The sequence below is a fragment of the Oryzias latipes genome, chromosome 24 (assembly GCF_002234675.1).
Source record: "Oryzias latipes chromosome 24, ASM223467v1".
Taxonomy (NCBI): domain Eukaryota; kingdom Metazoa; phylum Chordata; class Actinopteri; order Beloniformes; family Adrianichthyidae; genus Oryzias; species Oryzias latipes.
In genome coordinates, this window is record NC_019882.2 from 12,016,418 (window position 1) to 12,037,328 (window position 20,911).

At 43.0% G+C, this 20,911-nt stretch overlaps 5 protein-coding genes across 10 annotated transcripts in view; 2 read left to right on the plus strand and 3 right to left on the minus strand.

The window, feature by feature from the left end:
* LOC105357177 overlaps nucleotides 1–20,911 on the plus strand; it is a 302,080-nt gene that overhangs the window by 157,563 nt on the left and 123,606 nt on the right. The window lies entirely within an intron of this gene.
* LOC110017755 lies at nucleotides 289–4,610 on the minus strand. 2 transcript variants are annotated; one of them, XM_020714794.2, is made up of 3 exons: nucleotides 4,400–4,610; nucleotides 4,181–4,303; nucleotides 289–3,632 (listed from the first exon to the last, which is right to left on the minus strand). In XM_020714794.2, exon 3 carries the CDS (start codon nucleotides 3,539–3,541, stop codon nucleotides 2,456–2,458), a length of 1,086 nt encoding a protein of 361 aa, XP_020570453.1. In that variant the 5' UTR covers nucleotides 3,542–3,632; nucleotides 4,181–4,303; nucleotides 4,400–4,610; the 3' UTR covers nucleotides 289–2,455. The 2 variants fall into 2 exon arrangements, with proteins under 2 accessions (XP_020570453.1, XP_020570452.1); XM_020714793.2 differs by having other exon boundaries at nucleotides 4,181–4,325.
* zbtb25 (zinc finger and BTB domain containing 25) lies at nucleotides 5,761–10,009 on the minus strand. Of its 2 annotated transcripts, none has more exons than XM_020714792.2 (3): nucleotides 9,683–10,009; nucleotides 8,833–9,012; nucleotides 5,761–8,429 (listed from the first exon to the last, which is right to left on the minus strand). In XM_020714792.2, exons 2-3 carry the CDS (start codon nucleotides 9,003–9,005, stop codon nucleotides 7,277–7,279), a joined length of 1,326 nt encoding a protein of 441 aa, XP_020570451.1. In that variant the 5' UTR covers nucleotides 9,006–9,012; nucleotides 9,683–10,009; the 3' UTR covers nucleotides 5,761–7,276. The 2 variants fall into 2 exon arrangements, with proteins under 2 accessions (XP_020570451.1, XP_004083848.1); XM_004083800.4 differs by lacking the exon at nucleotides 9,683–10,009 and adding an exon at nucleotides 9,327–9,670.
* On the plus strand, nucleotides 11,156–17,099 carry zbtb1 (zinc finger and BTB domain containing 1). 3 transcript variants are annotated; one of them, XM_011491725.3, is made up of 2 exons: nucleotides 11,156–11,358; nucleotides 13,398–17,099. In XM_011491725.3, the coding sequence occupies exon 2, from the start codon at nucleotides 13,405–13,407 to the stop codon at nucleotides 15,457–15,459; it is 2,055 nt and encodes a 684-aa protein (XP_011490027.1). In that variant the 5' UTR covers nucleotides 11,156–11,358; nucleotides 13,398–13,404; the 3' UTR covers nucleotides 15,460–17,099. The 3 variants fall into 3 exon arrangements, with proteins under 3 accessions (XP_011490027.1, XP_004083849.1, XP_011490029.1); XM_004083801.4 differs by having other exon boundaries at nucleotides 11,158–11,350; XM_011491727.3 differs by lacking the exon at nucleotides 11,156–11,358 and adding an exon at nucleotides 11,746–11,995.
* LOC101156863 (complement C1q subcomponent subunit B-like) lies at nucleotides 18,556–20,583 on the minus strand. Its single transcript, XM_011491728.2, has 4 exons — nucleotides 20,408–20,583; nucleotides 20,010–20,120; nucleotides 19,779–19,916; nucleotides 18,556–19,089 (listed from the first exon to the last, which is right to left on the minus strand). The coding sequence occupies exons 1-4, from the start codon at nucleotides 20,538–20,540 to the stop codon at nucleotides 18,809–18,811; spliced, it is 663 nt and encodes a 220-aa protein (XP_011490030.1). The 5' UTR covers nucleotides 20,541–20,583; the 3' UTR covers nucleotides 18,556–18,808.

The window sequence follows — 20,911 nt, forward strand, 5'->3', positions numbered from 1 at the left end:
GCTGAAAGACGAACAACAAAACGGACAAATAAAACCCATGTTATTATTAAAAAAGGCGGTTCATGCAATGTACTCAGGATTGATTAGAAAAAGAAAAATTAAAAACACCCGATTTGTATAATAAAATAGTAATGTTCATAAAAAAATTCAGGGCTAGAAATGCTCTTTTTAGAATACCGTAAATGTCTTTAATATTGGGCTTTCAACCACTGGTGTAACTGTGGACTGGGTTTGCATTTGCAAAACAGGGTTTTATTTTTTAAGGAGAGATGTCGACATGCCTTCACATAATTTATATAATATCTTTATTGACAGCCACGGATAAAAAAATGGGACAAACTGACAAGTTACCCGTTGTATTCTGTTGTACGTACAATAAAGTTTGTACACAGACTCAGTTACCTAGTGTTCAAAACAGGAACGGTTTGCTCACAAGCTGTAAAAATACACACACTCAACAACATTGTCCAATTTTCTGTCATTTGAGCACTTGTTGAAACAATAAAATAAAATAGTATAATAAAAAAGGGAAGAAGAACAGGAAGCTGGTTTCCAAAGGAAGGAGATAATTTTGAGAAACACACAACTTCCTCCTCTAACGAGATCTAGACAGATAACCACAATCATCACTTCAAGCTAAATCTCAAGTCCACCCCCTAGCCGTCCTCCTGCACTTGTCCCTATACTTAGGCTGAAACATGAAAGGCTAGTTGGTAGAGAAATTAGTAAATCAACCAGGGTGTGCAGTTACCTGTGCTCCATTTTTACTGATAAAACACAGGATTAAATGTTTTCACAAAAAAGAATTCAAAAGTACAGAAGAGCTTGCAGATGTTAATTTAAAAGAAAGATGTAAGAAAACCCATGCAGAGAAATAGAAAGGTTCTGTTGGCCAGTGTTACAAAGTGTTCTATAGATCAAAGGAACATGTGTAACAGCACAAAGAATGCAATTATAGATCATTAATGTTCCAAGTAAGAAAATCAGAAAAAAGGTATTTTACACATTGGTTTGTCCCGACCTTCACATGCAGTCATTTGTAAAGGCTGTGTAGCATCCCTGCTTCATACAGATCAAATGTGGGACACTCTTACATGTTAACATTCAAAAAAGAGGTAGAGAATAGGGTTAAACCATTCACTGTATATGGGAAGTGGATCGAGTGAGTGTGACATCACATTTTAAAAATGGCTTACTTCTGACTCCAACCAAATTAGGTCAATTCAGTCAGTTGTTTTTTGGCGACAGGGATGTTAACGTGTTTGGAACCAGAAATCATCAGTAAGCAGTTATTGGTCCAAGTTGGTCTAAGTCAGAAATTCTATGGCAGTCACTCTCACCAACCAGGAGTGAGCTTGTTGGAAATCCACACCCCTGCCACTTAGAAGTGGGCTACAAGAGATCTGTCATTCAAAAGTTTTGACCTTTGGACATGGGGGCGAGCAGGGACCACATACTTTTATTGAGGCATCTGATTGCCAATTAATAAACTGCCAGTTTATTAATTGAATAACTTGTGATAACAAAGAAATATCATGAAAGAAGGTAACAAACCAATAATTGTTGTTCTGAAAGATATATCAACCGAGTAACAGCTGTTTATTTCAACTAGAAGTCTATGGGATTTTGGTTTCTTGGAGCCAGCAGGTACTTCCTGTCTGGAACGCCAGGGGGGAGGGGTCACTCAATCCAGTTCTCACATAAAGTCAATGGTTCCAACTTAAATGTAAAGTTCTATTGATGTGACTCTTGGAGGTACACTGTTGCTACCATCATAATTCATCAAAATATTTACAGTAGAGTCTTTGAAATAAAAGGTAGTTTTCAATGATAGAGATTTTGTGATTTAATGTTTATTTTACAGATGAATATTTACTAATTCGTTTAGTATACTTGGGAAAGCTAGCATATTTTGATGTAACGGTGTCAAGCAGTTTAATCCTTTAACACTGGAGATGTCGCCAACAACACCTAAATAAAACAGTCTCCTTGCCTTATCGTGACTCTTCAACCGTTTGCGCGGTCAACGTGAATCAGCTGATTCTGACAGGGAGTGCAGCGCCTTTTCATATTTGTGCTTTTCCCCGATGTGTTACACATTACTAACGTAAAGTGTTGTGTAACGGCACAAAGCTGCTTTTCTCTGCTTCATAATTCACTGGAATCATGTTAATTGCATAAACGGTCAAAGAATTATGGTAGTCAAAAAATGTCAACACTGGAACTGAAGCTGGGGTGTTAAAAGAGTTAACCAGTTTTAGAACCATTTCTGTTTTTCCATCTTTTGTTCTTCTTTTTTTGGAGGCATGAACTTCAAACATTCTCTTTTATAGACCTATTTTAAAACAATTAAAGAAAATCAACTTTATTGACTCTCTGGACCTTCTGACTTGATCCTGAACTTCTATTCCAGAGGGTCCTTGGTATTATCAGACCAGGAAACATTACCTTCCTCTCAGTTGATGCAGCCCAATTGCTGCTCTTTGGTTAGTTGATCCATGGCAGCAGTCATTGCGGTCTGGACCAGCGAGCATGCCGTGTGATGGAGCTGCCGCTCACTGGGGTTGAAGCCCGGCAAATGGAGAACATGAGTGCTGTAAGGGCCGCTTGCCCAACACTCCTCCTCTTCTTCATCCTGTTGGACTGGTGGACAGAGCTCAATCCGAATTGAGGGTCCGTTGATGGAAGACTGAAGGGACAAGGAGTTGCCTTGATTGATCTTTTGCTGAGAGGATTGCTGATCGCCAAAGTCTACCATGACTTTGACAGAATCACAAAGGTCTACTTCTGGTGACTCAACCTGGACTGAAACACGGTTGTTGGTGAGGTTCTCAACTTCTGGGAGACCCGTTTGGAATGTCCTACTTGTCTCATCTTCAAAGCTCTTTGGTGAGACTGGTGCTGCTTGCAGTTCAATGGATTCATCTGCTTGAACATCAAAACCAACTGGATCCTCCTCCACCCTTTTGTTCTCTGCATTTTCCTGTGTGATGGAACGTGTCTTTTTTTTAATCACAAAGAACCTACTCAGTTTTCCTGGGAGGTTTTGTAAAGCTTCGCTGCCCTTCCTGTCTCCAGCCCGTTTAGCAGATCGGCAAGAGATGTTTGAGGTCAAGAACCTGCTGAACTTTGTCCTCACGTTAAACTTCTTATTGACTTTGAAAACCACACGATGGTCTCCTTCCACCTCAATGAGTGAAGCTGTTTTTAGCTCCTCTTGTGGCTTCTTTAAACTACCCTGGTCCCTTCGCATGCAAACTACCACCGAGGAAAATCGATGACACCACCGATGCCTCATCCGGCTCTTGGTGCTGTCATCCTCACCGGGATCTTCACGTTGCCCCCTACTGGTTGGCTCCAACTGTCCAGCAACAGATAAAGCGGTTATGGAGGTTTCATCTCTGTTGTCCAGTTTCTCTTGTTTTACGTCCTCGTCTTCGTTCCTCCTGCTCCTCCCCTGAAACAGCCTTAGCAGACCGGTTGCCCCCTTCTTTACAACTGTCTCGCTTGGCTGAATGTCATCTTTGTCTTCCTTTGCCATTCTTCTAGAAGTACTAAAAGGGTTTTGTTTCTTGCTACAGGTGTTTTGGCTATCGTGTAATGCCTTCTCTGCAGACGAACCACCCGAGAACCTGCAGACACCCAAACAAACCATGGATATTCATGAGAATGGAGGAAATAAAATGCTAGGAGCAAGACATTTGCATCTGTGCAACTTCAGGACCTGATGTCATTCAACCTCTTAGATTTTTAGGTGATCAATAATTAAAATAAAAGTAACTGGAAAGTTGAGGTAAATAAATGATCCAGGGGCGTTTCGTGCAGCATCGAAAGATGAAATGACGTCAAACCATAGGAACATCAAGTCCCTGAATATCCCGACCTGATTAGTTATCCATACCAGGGTTTCTAACAGACAGAGAAGAGTAATTAAAAAAAGCCTCTCAGACCGACTTGCTTCTCTATTAATATCATGGTGATGACAGTCGCTCTAACAGATGGAGGCATTAATTATGGCCTCTTCTTCACAAGCTGTCTATAAATAGAGGGAAAGTCAAGGTGGTGAAAGCTCTCATGAAGTTCACAGTTCATCTCCAGCTTCCTTCAGCATCATCACTGCTTAATCAATGTATGGAACTAAAAAACATTGACCTGTCAGAGGATCGTCCAGCTCACTCACCTGCATTTAACCCGGCTGGTTCAAATGAGACGTCAGCAGATCGCCACGGAGGGAGAGCTGATCAGAGCCTTCCAATGACATCTGATCAGATGTCGCCAAAGTTTACGGTGAGCCTCTTCTGGGCTGATTCGGATGGAATCAAAGGCTGTGATGTCATCAAACGCGCACAATTAAGGCATCAACAAGTGAAAGATCAAAGTGGAGGGATAGCCGGCTCACCTGGCTCCATCCGGCTGAAGCGATCGGTTTCTGCGACGCTTGCCACCAAGCTCGCCCCTGCTCTGCTGCTGCACAGCACCAGTTTCCATGGCAACTGCTCTGATTGGCCTTTTGTTTCACATAAATTGTTTCTCCAGTGAGATGGTGGGGGGGGGGGGTGAAGTTTCCCCCAAGGGGTAGGTAAGATTTCATTTCCTCTGATGGGCCCCTGTCAGAATTTATTGCCATATTATCCGCGAGACTCACAAGCGTCCACAAGTGTGTGACGTGCGACACGTCACCCTCGCTGGAGATCATCTCAGAGGGAGAACACACACACAAAAACACACACAAAAACACACACAAAAACAGAGTGTTCTAATTGGAACACTAGATCAAAAGTCCAAAATAATTACAAGTACACCTAAATCAAATCACAATTGAATAATAAAACAACCAGAGAAAAAACAAGTAGTTAATGGAGAAACAGGAACATGACAGAAACACATCACAAGAACTAAGATCAAATTTAACAAAAAATCCTGACAAAAAAGGCAAGAAAAGCATCTGTTAGTGTGCTTCCTGGTGTTCTAGGTTGGTCGAACAAATCACTGTAAAACCGAAATGTTATATGACAAGAACAAGTCAAAGGTAGTTCAAGGTTTTAACATTTCTTTGACTGATTTCTCTTTAATGATTTTTATATCTCCCCATAATTTCTTATTCAATGATGAATTTTGGGGGGAAAAACAAACAACAAAAACAAATAAATGAATAAAAAACTTTACTGCAATCAAAACTAATATTTGTATAAGTGTAAGTGTCCACCTTTACATTTTATGAATAACTTTTCTAAGGTGATGTTATTTATCAAAAAAGATGCATTATCTAAATGTAAAAAAAAATTAACTTTGAAAATGTTGCTTCAGCAAAACTAGTTTAGTTCATTAATGTTAAAAAATAAGACTTTAATTCATAGAATTTGACAGATGTTTTAATGTTTACATAAAACCAACAAGTCAGTTTAAAGATGATTAGAAACAAAAACTCAGGTAGACATTTTAGGATTTGGGTAAATAATCCAGCTTTCTTTTAATTATGTTTTATTTGGACTGAATCAGATTTAAATTATCATAAATATTAAAAATGTATTAGATTACAACAAATTAGATTAACTTAATGAGACATCGGTTTTGAACTGGCACTATGAATATCCATTTGAAAATCCTCTCTGCTTTATAATGTATAATTAAACTATATCTACATTTTTGTCTGTCTGTAGCCATGGAGAGGAACAGATTATGGGGACTGTAGTTTATGATGGAGTTTAATATGGGATTTGAAAGGAGTTTGTTGCGATGTGCTTAAAGAGCAGTCATAGGTCTGGTGGAAAAAGACATTTATTTACAAAAAGTGAAACTTCCATCAACAATAAACAACTATATACAAAAAAATCTTTTTTTTTTACAGCAAAAACACAGACGATCAAAACATTCACTCGCTCAGCGATCAGTAATCGATGGACCTTCAGCTGGAAATCCTCTCAGTAAATGCTGATCATGTGTTTCCAGGAATTTGACATTTGTTGGTATAAAGTACACTTTTTCCGTTGATAAGTCAATCATTTCACCCTCCTCAGACTAATGCGGGATGACAAGTCATCAAACTAAAAATAAAAACAAATAAATAAATAAATACTTAAGAGAAAAAGAATTTCACAAAAATATTATGGTAAAAATATAACATATTTCTCCAGTAATGTAAACATTTCTCATATAGCAAATTTGAAAGCTTCCCGAGATATGAAAGAAAAAAAAAAGAGGAAGAAAGAGAGGAGTAAACGAAGACAGGATATGAAAAATATGTGAGAAAATATGGACTACAAACTCAAAAACAACAGAACGAAAAAAGGAAAATTGGAATTAAAACAAAATAACAGGAAATGAGAAAGACTGAGAACAAATAAAGGAAAATACACAGAAATAAAACGACTAAAGAGGAACAAAATAGTCACAGTAAACTTCTCTGTTTCTCTAAAAAAAAAACTCTTATTTTGAAAGGACATCACACATGTTTACTTATTCCTTTTTTTACTCAACCGTGTATGTAAAGCTAACAGAGAAAACGATGAATGAGCCATGAAAAGAGCGGTTCATCTTCTTTTTGAGGTGAGGAACTTTCCTTCATCTGTTCCTGCCTCCATCAGGAAACACTGTTTGACATTTTCTGCTCAGTCTTATCTCCCTTAATCCCAACGAAAACACGTCATTTCTCACTTTGATCTGTTAAAAAAAAGCTTTGTCTTTTATTCGCCTTTTGAGTTCTCTTGCTTAAAAAAAGTTGGTCGTATAGAGACAAAAAAAAATAATTCTAAAATGTGTTTTTTTTCAGGTCGGTGCTTGAAGCTCATGATGGGCGAGGATGATTCTGTAAATCTGAAATGAAGCAGAAAGCCGACATTTGTCGATTTTTGTCTCAGTTTAAACTGCATCTGAAAGGAATTGCTGGCAGACAGAGCTGCGGATTGTCAAGAAGCTCTAAAGGAGAACGACTGTCAGACGCAACGCCAAGGCACTACTGCGTCTGACGGCACCGAAGTCCAACGGCTCGCCTTTGTCCTCCACATAACCACTAGTGCGGAATCACAACGTGTGTGCCACTTCCTGTTCCCACACGTTAATGAAAACCAAAGAATCAGAGAGTCTGATGGTGTTTTCCCATTTAAGATTGATGGTCCAGAAGCGCAAAACACGACCTAGACCCACTCCGCCAATCCTCGAGGCTCTTCAGAGTCCAACCAACACCATGACCACATGATTGACTCACATCACACACCTGCACAGGTACAGAGCCATTAGAAAACAAACATCCAAACAGTCTTGTCACCGTTGGGCGCCATCACTCAACAGGAACGCCATCCACGCTCTCCTGGGAGACCTCCGAGTCCAGTGAGTAGCAGGAGCTGCCGTTGTCCTGAGCATCCCTGTTGGCGTCCTCAGAGAGTGCCGAGGCTCCCCCCGCGTCTGTCCCACCCTCACAGAAGTGGGTGGAGCTCTGGAACAGCTGGCTGCAGAGGCGGCCGTAGCGGTGGTAACGTCCGGGCTTGCCGGTGTGGGTGTACATGTGCTCCTGCAGCTGGCTCTTGTGGGTGAAGCGCAAGCTGCAGACGGCGCAGGCAATCTTCCGTTTACGTGAGTGCAGAGTGGTGGGGGCGGGGCTGTTACTACCTCCTCCCCCCCGGCTCCTTCTCAACTCCGCTGCCAGTTGGTTGGCGAGTGCCTGGCTTTGCCTGAGCGCCTCCTCCAGACACCCTGCATCCAGCTGCTCCTGGGCCCCAGGAGGACCTTCCTCCACACCAGCGTCCAGCTCTCCACCCTGTGAAAGCCCCTCTATTAGACGGGCGGGGTTGAGGGCATGGCTAAACAGATGCTCCTGCAGGCCTTCTGGGGATGAACAGCGCTCCCCACATCGAGGACATAGCAAGACGAGTGCGTGCTCTTTGGGTTCAGCGAGGGGCCCCTGGCTTGGACTACACCCTTGACCCGGAGAACCCACAACAGTACCTTCTCTTCCCTCGCCGTCTTCCTCCTCCACACATTCCTGCTTGATGCGAGCCGAGATGTCCGAGTCGTCTCCAGAAGCCACGGAGCAGATGTTCCGCAGCGCCTGCGGGTCAGAATGAACCCCTTCCAGTCCAACGGCGAGCGACAGCTGCGAATGGGACCTTACCCCACGGTCCATGGAACTTCCATCCTCAGGGGTGCCGCGGGACACCGTCGTTGCCTTGGGAACTCCTGGCACCCCCTTGTTGGCTAGCTGGGAGGATATCTGGATGCCGTACAGATTTGACATGCGGACTGCATCTGCAGCAGCATCTGCGGTGGCCTCACCGGGTTTCCGGCACAGCTGGTAGGCGTGGAGGAACTTGATGCCCTCTTGGAGCCGGCTCTGGTCTACAGGCTGTTTGGGACACATGCCTGTGTACATGATGTGTAGGAGATAGCTGAAAACGTCCGGCTGGATGTCGGTGGGTTGAATCTTTATGCACTCACTGAGGACAAAAAACGAACATCCGGTGTTGGAGATCAAAAAGAACCAATGACAGCATATATCAATGAACACATGTGGTCACATGACTTCCGTTGGCTCCCTGCCTGTCCAGTGTGAACATCATGAGCTAAATGCACATTTTAAATCCGGGTTTGGCAGATTCTTGAACACGCGTCACAAGCCCGGTGTGTGCGTAGCTTCAAATAGGATGTTTATGGGCATCTAAAACTAAAATTGAGCCCCCATCTCATCATATTCTGCAAAAATGCAAAAATGTATCATCGACCAATTCCAAAACAAATATGGTTACAGTCCTGCTATTAAAATCAAGGACCATGTCCCTGTAACTTAGGTGTCTTTTACCAAATTAGTTTTAACTATTGAGAAAATGGAAATGTTCTCACCTGGACTGATGGATGAAGATCATTTTGAAGTAGTTGGAAAAGGCGGCCAGCACAGCTCGATGAGCTTTGAAGTAGACGTTTCCGATGGCAACGGTACAGTCACAAAGAAAGCCAAACTCTCTTTGCACGTTGAGCTGCTGCAGCAGGAAGAGGCTGTGAGACGACACCTCCATGACCCGTCTGAAACACAAACATACACCAACCCTGCTCAGTCCTGGAACCATCCGGCCAAACCTGGAACGGCAATTCTGCAGATCGTTGTTCTGGTTATGCTGCCACATGAAAGTCTAAATATTTCAGTTCCATGGCACTTTGTTTTTGAAAATAAAAAGCCCAAATTGCCTGGAGTGTCTGTGATGAGATGCTCAAGCTCCACCTGTACACCTGGCAACTGTCTGTCTCTAGGATGCTTGCACCCTCTGACATCACAGAATACATTTCAGGTCTTCCACCTCAGGCCTGAACTCAGGTGTGAAAAACAGAACTCTGAATACCTTTTAGAATGTGACCTCTGATCATACTGAAGGTCAGAAGGAAGAGGAGGAGGGGAGGAGACAATCAGGAGGAGGGCGTTTTACCCATGAACCTGGACCGCTGTGCCCCCCCGCAACATTTCTGCACGAGCACGCTGCCTCGAGCCCGACAGACTGCAGATTCCTCCATCCAGCCATTCATCCATCCTTTCATCCATCCATCCATCCTTCGTCACTCTCATCCACATGCATATAAACACTCACGCCCTCATCCCTTTCGCGTCCGCACACTCGCGCTCGTGAGCGCATTCGCGTTTGCAAACACGCCCTCTGTCCGTGCGGATCGTGCACGCGCGCCGTTAATCATCCCCTCTTACCTCGGAAACGAGCAGATTGTCTTCGGGAGCCGATTTGTCGATGCAGACACGGTCTCGCCGAGAGCCGCTTCCACCTATCGCGAGAGAATGGGTCAAAGGGCCAGATCACGTGATCTCGCGGTAAAAGATTAAATTCCAAATAATATTTTTTTTTAAAGTGTCATATGAAGACATAGAAAATCTATAAAAAAAAACTATGCATAAACAAAGGAATTATATAATCAGTGCATACAACCTCGATGACTTAGAGGAAAGTACACGTTTTAAATTAGACTCGTTTTCAATGCCAAAACATTGAAACAAAACATCTTTAAAGCAAATTCAGAAATGTATCTTTGCTTGCAGAGAAAAAATGCAAAGCTTTCAATAAGCTGCAAAGAAATTTTTTTTTGTTAATATCAAAAGGCAAATTTTTGTTTTCCCCACCGTTTTTGTTCTGAAAGTATTTATGCATTAATTTGTCTATTTTTGTGTGTGTCTCAACGTCTATAGATCAGAGTAACCTTCTCGCCTTTTCAGAGCAACAACTCTTTCCACCCTATCGATTTAACCTAACAAATGCTACAAAAAATCATTATTAATACATAAAATACTGTACTTTATTGGTATGAGCAGAAGCGCCTGTATTTTACGCATTCTAACTTGACTTTCAAATTGCTAAATTTGAAAATACACAGACAAACAAACATTTAATAAATGAATAAAGCAAGTTCTAAAATTATTGTTATTAGTATGTAATTCGGTTTTTTTGAACTCTTCTGCAAAAAATTAAAAATAAAATAAATAAATAATAAGCAGAGTGAGACGTCTTGTCACTTAATTAAACATTTAAGACGCAACTCTGTTTCAGTTTTTGAAAAACAAACAGAGTGAGTGCTCTTCATTGTTTATTGTAAAATGGGTGTATCCGGTTAGCCCGATTTAACCTCGCATCAAGCTAGACAGAAAACAGCATGTGTCGCTTCCGGAAGACTGTTTACAAAATAAAATACAATCTAGCTTATAAATATCCAGAGGAAATGACAGGACAAATTCCTGAGATGATACATACCATTAATACAATTAAACAAACAATTATTGTTTTTTTTTTAAAAAATCAAACATTTTATGAGAGCTGTTAAAGTTTTATTCTAACTCTGGAATAGTTTTGATGTAATAGAAGACTGCAGAAAAATAAAGTGCATATTGCATTTACTTTAAATATAAATAACTCAGTTTTTCTATAAACACTGTTTTCATTATCTTTAATACTATTTATTTAATTATCTGTATACGTTTTGTGCATGTGTCAGTGAAATAAACAAAAATAATTTCATTTTTAGCATGAACATTTTGTTAGTTATCTTTGTCAATTTTGCAACTGTTATTTATAAAGAAGATAATCATTTTTTTATCGATATTATTACATTATTTGCAGATATGAATCCAGTTTTACTTCGGTGGAACTGTATCTGAAAGGAAGTGTTTTATTTTGTAGGGGGGAATTGACGGAGCAGCGGTCTGTGCGGAAGTTCTTTGATCCTGCAAGGGCAGAGGCAAGTGAGGCTGTCTCGCTACATCTCGGTTCTCTGTCTGAACTCCCCAACCCGTCCGGGGGGGAAATCTCCGGCGTGCCGGGAACATCTGCTCTCTGCCGCCGACAGCAGCAGCAGGCCTCGGGTTCCCACGGTGAGTAGGTGTGTTTGTCCGCAACCTTTCAAGCCGCATCGCTGCGAGAGCTCCAAGAAAAGAGAAAAGAAAAATCCTCGCGGCCTGCTCCTCTGGTGCAGCCGGGGCAAGAGCTATGGCAATGCGGGGGTGGCGGGCTGTTTGCGGAGGAGATGTGGCTCTAAAAGCGTGGCCATTGACGCGCGTTTGAGTTTCATCCGTTTAAGACTTTCAAAATAAAATTCACTGCCTAAATGCTATCACATTACTTAGCCATAAAATTACGATTTCTATGTAGGTTATATGTATTTTCAAGTTATTACTCTTTTTGTAAAAAGTTCCTGTCCACTTAACCAAAGCACACCACAACGTTTTAAAATATATGAACCACTTTGTTTTATTATGAAAGTGTACTTTTCTTTTCCTGTTTGGTCAGCCCTGCTTATGGTGGTGTTGATAGAGCTAACAGTAGGCTCCATTTTGGCCGCAGCCGGCCTCTCCCTGCTGCGTGCCTGAACACGACATGTCTCTCTCTCCCCCCCAGTCGGTGACGGTTTGAGCGCCTCTGAAGTGTTCCACGGTTCCGGGGGGGGCTTTAGCGGTGCAAGGCGGGGGCGACTAGGGACAGGGGTGGGGGCGTCAGTACGGAACCGGATGCTAGCACAGGTCAGGCTTCTTTACTGTAGACTTGATAAAACATTGATTGACACCTGAGAACTTTTACGAAAGGACTTCCCATTGACCCCATTTACAGGGTTTACTCACCCAGAAACCAGACAACCTTCAACTGGGATGTTTTAACTTAAGAGACTTTACACGACCCCTGCGTTACTTTGAAGTTACTCTCTGTACCTGCGGAAGTAGACGTTACATTATAGTGACAAAGCATTTTACTTTCAGATTAATTTTGTTTTAAATTACCACTATCATTTTTGGTTAAGTAGGGGGGCAACCACTATGAGGCTAACCCTCAGCTTTAGTCCCTTAAATCCATAAATCGGGGGACTATATTATCTACTTTGAAAAAAAGTAAACACAAACAGAGGCCCAAATGGTAATATTGTCTAATAAAAGCAGGACAAAATGACTGAAATTGTTAGCACACACCAACAGGACTAGGGCACATTTGGGAACACCAAAAATAAACAAAAAGGGGTTTTATGAAACTTAATCGGAACTTTTGCTCCATATTTAAGCCTAGTTAATCAAAAAAAAGCCACAAGCGGAAAAAGAAGGGCACTAATGTGTTCTTACTGCTTTGAACAACAATATTTTTGTTGGTTAGCCTGGTGTAAAACAAGCTTTTGAGTATGTATGTAGTAAAATATGATTAAAAATGAGTTAGTAATTCCTGACACGGCTTTGTTGAATCAAAAATGTATTTAGTTATGGTAAGTAATCCATTACTTTTTTGTTGAGTTAGTCACAACGCTGGGCTTACCACACCTTATGTGTTCAGGCTTACATTGAACTGTTGGGTGAAACGGCGCGTTTTTTAATCTCTTCGCTCCACGAAGTGGTGTCTGCTCTTGAGAAGACAAAGAGATCCTTTACATTTTATTAAAATAAAAGATCTTACATTTACACATTTTCGTCAAATATTCTCAGGATTTACTCTATTTCGATTAGAGTAAAAAGAAAAAAAAACTGTTCAATGTTTTTTGAAAAAAACTGCCAGTTCCTTTTTCTTTAAGTAGACTTATCTTTCTGACCCAATCTTTGTCTTTTTTTCCTCTTTCACTCCACCTTCCTCTCTTAAGTTTTGCATGCTTGTTTCCTTAGTTTTTAGTTTTATCTATTATCTATCTGCTGTTTTTATTAGAGCTAAGGTAAAAGGGTAATTTTCCTTTTCTGGGATCAATAAAGTTGAATTCTATCCTATGAGGAAAGTGTTTTTTCTGTTTGAAGCACAGAATAAAGCCAACATTTACTGAGTGTAGAAACATTTTAAGTAGTTTATTTGAAGTTATATTAATGTATTGAGACAAAGCGGGCAGCTGTTTATGAAATTGTCAGCCATTGTAGTTGAACATTTTTAGAAGAGGCTGACTCTGTCTCTGTTTTTCAGAAGGGCGATGGCGAGGCCAAGCCACAGCGACCACGTCCTCCAGCAGCTCAACAACCAGCGTGAGTGGGGCTTCCTCTGCGACTGCCTCATCGCCATCGGGGACATTTACTTCAGGGCGCACAAGGCCGTCCTGGCGGCCTGCAGCTCCTACTTCAGGATGATGTTCATCCGGGACCAGCAGGGGGCGGGTCGCCTGGATCTGAGTAACATGCAGATAAGCGCCGAGTGCTTCGACCTCATCCTGCAGCTTATGTACCTCGGCCGCATCGTTGTGGGGAGCTACGAGTTCGAGGAGCTGAAGGCCTCCATGGTGTACCTGCAGATGTACTACATCCCGGATTCACTGGAGGACCTCAGAGACATCCGGAGCTCCAACCTCACCCCATCTTCTTCATCCTCTTTATCCTCTTCCTCCTCCAGCTCCTCGACTGGGGTCTGTGGTGGGAAGATGATGTTCGGAGTGCGGATGTACGAGCAGCAGCGGCCTGCTCCCCCAGAAGGAGAGCAAACGGCAAAAGCAGTGAGCGGCGGTGCTGGTGGACGTCCATTCGCACCAGCAGCTGACAGCAGGCCAGGAGGGTCAGACGATGTGACCACCACCCCTCTGATAGTGGCTCCACCTGCCGCTGATGTGACGGCTGAGCAGCCGTGTGACCTGAGGAAAAGATCAGGCGGGCGGAGCTCGGCTCTGAAGGAACGGCCCCGGTTCGGCCGCACCTACACCTGCGACGACTGCGGCTTCGTCTTCAGCTGTGAAAAGCTGTTAATTGAACACATCCTCACCTGCACCAACCGGAAGGCCTTCCACCCACCCAGGGGCAACATGGAGGGGGACAATGACTCCAGTAAAGCGGAGAGCTCCGCCTCAGAGAGCACGGAGGAGCACCGGGTGGTCTGTAAAGGAGAGGACTACTGGCCCGAAACCAAGGGAGACTCTGACCTCTCTGTCAGGTTGGTGGCAGCTGAGACGGCTGGTGAACCAGGCTCAACCCAGAACATCAAGACGGAGCCAGAAGAAAGCGTGTTCCCTGAGATCGAGATGATCCAAGTCGGTGAAATCAGAGATTGTAAACCGCGATCAGGTGCTACCACTTATAAAGACTCGCTTAGGGAGCACATGGGATCCGACCAGGAGCCCGAGCCCGGAGTGTCGGGTTTGGAGAGCAGCGGCGAGCTGCTGGAGGGCCACCTGTCGAGCAGCAATGACGAGGGAATCCTCACAAAGCGGCGAAAGGTCAAAGACGAGAAACAGGAAGCTGACCGCGCTCCCTGTGAATTGTGTGGGACTCTGTTAACCGAGGAGGACAAGTCAGGCCACTACCTGTCCAACCACATGGGCCATATATGCGCCTGCGGGCGTTGCGGCCAGGTGCTGATCAAAGGCCGGCAGCTGCAGGAGCACGCAGAGCGCTGTGGCGAGTCCCACGGCGGCGACTCAGACTCTCACGGAGACGACGATGTGTCCCTGTTGGGTGAACCTCAGGGGATGGAAGAGGGACTCCTGGAGGTGACAGACCTGGCCTGCCCTCACTGCGGCCTCCCATTCCAGAACGAAACCCTGGCCCTAGAGCACGCTCTGTCCTGCCACGACCAGGACCTGTACCGCCCCGTGGCGTTGGACGAGGGCGGCGAGCCCGACCACCGGCGGAAACATTTCTGCAGCATCTGCGGAAAAGGCTTCTACCAGCGCTGCCACCTGCGGGAGCACTACACCGTCCACACCAAGGAGAAGCAGTTCACCTGCCAGACCTGCGGCAAGCAGTTCCTGCGAGAGCGCCAGCTCCGCCTGCACACCGACATGCACAAAGGAATGGCGCGCTACGTGTGTCCGCTCTGCGATCAGGGCACCTTCCTCAAGCACGACCACGTCCGACACATGATCTCGCACCTGTCGGCCGGCGAGACCATCTGCCAGGTGTGCTTCCAGATCTTCCCGGGCGGGGAGCAGCTGGAGAAACACATGGATGTCCACCTGTACATCTGCGGCGTCTGCGGAGAGAAATTCCGGCTCCGTAAAGACATGAGGAGCCACTACAACTCCAAGCACACCAAGAGACTATAGAGCATCCAAACAGGCCTCGAGCGTTTCCTCGTTTGTTACTGAAAGCCATAAATGTGAGAACAAATATGCACTTGAACACCAAAAAGAAAAAGACAAACTGATCTGCACTTTGAATTCCATGTATAGCCTGAACAGGTGTTCACACTACAAGCAGTGGGGCTAGTAATCATCTCCTGGAAGTAAGTGGGCGGAGCATACATAAGTTCATTAACTTGGGGTGAAAACGGTTCCCTTCCAAGAAAAAAACGTTCACAGCTTATTTAGGTCCACTGCTCCCGTCTTGCCGGTTCAGCTCGCTGTGATTGGTGCCTTTATTCTCACACTTTGTCTCAATGGCAGTGATGTGTAATGCAGGGGGGAGGGGCAAGCGAGCGCAGGTGACATCCAGAAGGAAAACACTACTTGGTTGGAATATGTCGCCGATGTGCTGAACTCAGCTGCTCGCTTCAACTCCTCGGTGGTTCTATGATGCCTTACGAGTCACTGCAGCTCATCGGCTGTACCCCAAAACCCTGAAGTAACCATGGGAACCGGCTACAGCTGATCTGATGGCGTTGGTTCCTGTGGAGCCTAAGCGGTTCACATCAAGCCAAACGAGTTGTTTAGGGGTCATGTTACAAACTGAGGTTAGCCCAATCAGGAATCCTAACGTCACCCAGTCCAGACGGAACAAAGACAAACTAACAAGGATGCGCTGCACTGAGAACTGTACGATCGAAGCTGAGGCAGGTGTGAAAGATGCCAAGAAGTGAGGTGTTGCTTCATGTTCATCCTCCAAACAGAGGTGCTTCAGAAACAGACCTGTTCATTCAGCAGCACTTGTTAAACTGAGTTCATGTGATGTAAGGAGTTTGCACTTTGCGTTTTACTTTGAAAGTCTGCTCTTTTGTGGATTTCCTGTCTTGGCGTACAGGAAGTTTCAGCTGCAAAGCAGATCTGAGCTCAGTCTTTAGGACAGCGGCGCTGCCATTGAAACGCACAGTCTGGGAGGCGGCGTCTGTCCACCAGGATGTTTTTTATCCCCCGAACAGAGGTCATGACCCACAACACCCCCCTCCCCCCAACACCTCTTTTCACTCAGGTGCTACAAAGAAACTACGGTATTCTGGGTAATTTAGCACTTGCAGGTTGAACTGGTTCAGTTCTGCTTTCAATTTTTTTTTATTACTTTGTAAACTATTTAAACTAGTTGTGAGTTAGAGACCCGTTCCAGATCAGAGTCAAAGCCTCGCTGGATTAGATCTTGAACCTTTGACATCAGATGTGAAGGGCGGAGCCACGATGGCCACCTTATTTAAACCTATGTCCACATAAAGCTGCTGGACAATCAGCTGTTTTCCAAACAAACTCCTGTTTTTTTTTGTTTTTTTTTTTCATGTGGTCTGAACCGTGTGACAGTAGAGGTCAAACTTGAACTTCAGGTGTGGTTTAAACCAACAGAAGAACTTGATTTTGGAGATCCAGGAGTCCATCTGCCACCGGGTTCTGAATCTGAAAGTTTGAGCATCCTTAAGACTGTAGAGCATCACATGGTTGTATTTCTGTTGTATCTTCTGGCAGCTTTGGTTCAGCGTCTTGCTTTAATTAAATTCATTGCTCTGCTGTGTGCAAACTCCTAATAAACCAAATGATTTTCAGTTTGTTTGGCTTACTGTTTTTTTTAAATCACAGATTTTTTTTCTGTTGCTCTTCCTGTCAGTGTAACCTTTAAAATGGCTCACATCTTTCTCTTTTTCCACAATTTATTTAAATATATTTATATTTTTATCTTAAATATTGTTTAATTTAGAAGAATTATTGTTCAGAACTGTTTATATGCCGTCATAAAAATGAAAGATTGGCTGTATACTTGCATCTTTTTAAAGGGTTTAATGAATTGGGATTTATCAGTAAAGAATTCAGTGGGGAAAAATAAAACAAAAAATTAATTCGAATTTTAAGTCACATCTTTTTTTTTCTTTTTCCCTTTTGAAGAAAAAAGAAGCAAGTTAATCTGCCAAAATGTCAGATTCACATATCACTGCATTCTATAGAAAGTAATGCAGATAAAACTCCAGACTGCATTTTACAAACTATCCACAAGAGAGCCTCAAACTGTTGAATGCAAATTGCCAACTTCAAAATAAAACCCAACAGTGTTTAATCCCTTTATCTTGTGTTTCAGAAGTTTACCTTTGGTTTTTTTAATAATAATCTGTTAAACAAACAAACTCGCTTTAATTAAACTCAATCAAATATGTGGTTTGGGACAATATACAGACACATTAGTTTGACAAGCTTTTAGAAACAATTTTTTTTCCTAAAAAATTCTAATACCTGTTTGAAAAAGTAAATTTCTCAATTGTAAACTTGTTTTTATTGTGGCAGATTTTAAAGCCATAAAAATGAGCAGTATTTAATATGGGAATTGCACTTTCTATGTTGAGTCTTATCAAATAAGTGTGCAGTAGTGGGGGGGGGCAAATGCAGAAAACCTGGTCCAAATTAGAAGAATAACACACTTTTTTTTTTCATAATCCCAACGCTTTCAAGTTCATTTACACATTAATTTAAAGACGAGTCTCACATTTAAAGGTTTTTTACTAAAGAGGCTCACTTCCTGTTCTGACAGGAGGAGATTATCACCATTTTAATCAATAGAAAGAGTGAGTTTAGGAGGTGACGCATGATGCAGATCCTATCAGATGGGATTAAACTAGCAGATCCGCAGTGAGTTGGAAATATCATTAAACTGATGGAACTCGAGCTTCCAAATAATCCCTGTCTTCATTAGAGGTGGTGACCCGATGCTGCAGGGCAAAAACAATGAAACTAAAATATATTTCTTCCTAGTTTTAATTCCAGACTTCGAGAAATCACCAAGACCTAATGATGATGTCTTTAAACACATCGTCTTTACAGATTACTGTTCGAGTCGCTTTTCTCTGCCCAGATTAACATGTGATGGATTAGACAATGGCTCCGCTTTGAGGCAACTGATGCTTCTAATGTTCTCTGACAAACCAAAAATCAAACCTTTTTCGTGGTAAAAGCAAGGACCTTCAAAAACAAAGACAGCAAAGAGTTCAATCAAAGACACAGAGGACAAAGAGAAGATGATACTTTTCCTTTTTATTGGTTAACATTTCCAAGACTGTTTCATTTCAATGTGTGAGATCAAAAACATAATTTTAGCTCCTCCTTCTGCATTTTGTGAGACAGTTTGGGTCTTAAGAAGTAAAAACTAAAAACCAGGCGTAGTAGTTTTTTTTTTAAGTTTTCAACAATGATTTGCCCAAATGGCTACACATCTGATGGGTTTTGCAGAAGTCGAGCATCGGTGCAGCATCAGGATGCTTTTGAGCCCCGTTTACACGGGAGATACCAGGAATCCTGTGAAGGTGGTGATTCCGCCCTGATCCCCGATGGTCAGGCCACGTTCACGCCACAGTTGAAAGAAAACAAAATCATCCTGTTCCAGTTCCAGGATCATCGCGTTGGAGGCGCTGCCTCTGGTATTTTTACTCTTATGGTGGATTGCGATTAGGTTTTCACGGTTCTTCTTCACCCCTGCGTTCAGATAATCACTGTCTCCGACGTGCCCGGTGACCCGGAAGTAGTAGAGTCCGCCCACAGGAGCTGTGAACCAACCTGTGGTTGGAGGGGACAAGTGGCAGACTCTAGTCAAACCCCAAATTACTCCTCGTTTAATTCACATATCAGAACAGCTGTGGTGCAGAGGTAGAGTGGTCAACCTATGATAGGAATTCTGAAGGTTTGGTTCCAGCCATGTGTTAAAGTGACCTTGAGCAACCTCACATTGCTCCTACATTGGTAGTTAAAGGCCGGCAGCAGATATGCCATCAGTGTGTAAATGTGTGTGTGTAGAGGAATGGGACTGTGACTGTTTTCACTGCCAATTACAATGAAAACCGCCTGTAGCGCTTTCTTGAACGCGCAACTATAGCCCGTAGCTTGAAAGAGATCCAATGGATTCAAAAGACAGATGACATTTAGCACATGCAAGATTTTTTCAGGCAAGTCTAAACAGCAAAGATTTTGGACTTATTTCATGCAAATACATTTTTATTTGCATAAGATCTCCTTTTGATGTAAGGGGCCCTAAACACCTGCTCAATTTGTCTTTTTGACCTGTTTTACCTTACGGCTTCACTTCACTACTTTTTTTATGAGGTGTGACCTATATTAAGGTGTGGCTTAATATAGGCTGCAGCAACCCTGTGACTCCGACAGGGATGGAGTAGATTTAGAAAATTGATTTATGGATTGTTTTTTACAAGGGTGAACAAACTTACACAAATGTCTTTTTTGAGTTGTACCTGTTTCTGGGTTATATCCTCCGCCGATGTTGGTTATCACCTTTTTCAATTTCAGGGTTTCGTCATCAGTATACGGCCCAAAGCTGGTCCAGTTACGAGAGTCAATAAGTGCAGCGGAGAAAGCTACCCGAGGTCTCTCCGCAGGAAGAGGCTTTCATTAGAGGCAGGAAGCTGAGATTACCAAGAGATGTGATAGAACCACAGCATATGGGTGGAATTCAGCAGACCCACCTCTAAATTTTCTTTCTCTCTCTAACCTCTCCACCTTAGCTGTCAGCTGCTGCAGCAGATTGTCATCAATGGAAAATGCACCACAGGTCAGAGAGATGTTTAGAGCAGCATCTGTCAAATAGCAGATTGAAGACTTTTGGTCGACAAAATTCTTGTGAATAATCGGTGAAACATGATTTTCCAGTCAGACGTGATGCAGATGGAAGATTTTCTATCATGAGTAACATATTTGGTCAACAAACAACCATAAACTACTTGATGCCCTCATGTATTCTGACCCTTGAGCTTTTCAAACTTCTTTAACTTTAAGGGCCATGAAAACATGAAGGTAAAAACACTATCTGGCACAAACACAGCCACCTAAACAGCAGGTGATGGGTGGGAAGCGGCAGACTGACCTCTCTCTCTCTTCAACTGCTCCACCCTGGCTGTCAGCTGCTCCACTCTGGTCGTCAGCTCCGCCACCTCATTGTCTGATGGACTCTGAGCTCCAACCAAGGCAAGCAACGCCACAAGAAACCACTTGGTCATGATTTCTGCTGGAGGCGAAACAGACCAACAGCTGTTGGCATGATACGGAGAGACACTTTATACATGCTGGAAAATGGACCTTGGAAAGGTTCTGTTAGAACAACCCCCTATGTTAATGATTCATCGAAAGTTCACCCAATCTATGTTAATTGATTGGTTCATTAAAAGAACATGTTATGTAAATATTTTACTTCTGCTGATGCCAGGCCAAACAAAAAATAAGATAAATGCAGATAAGCGAGTTCAGTTTTGTTTGTTGAGCATCATTTCCCATCAGACTTTCTAATCCCATAGGAAAAATCTGTTGCTCATATGTTGCTTGATCTCGTCTCTTGAGATCAGTTTGAGCGTCTCATATTCGTATCATTCTG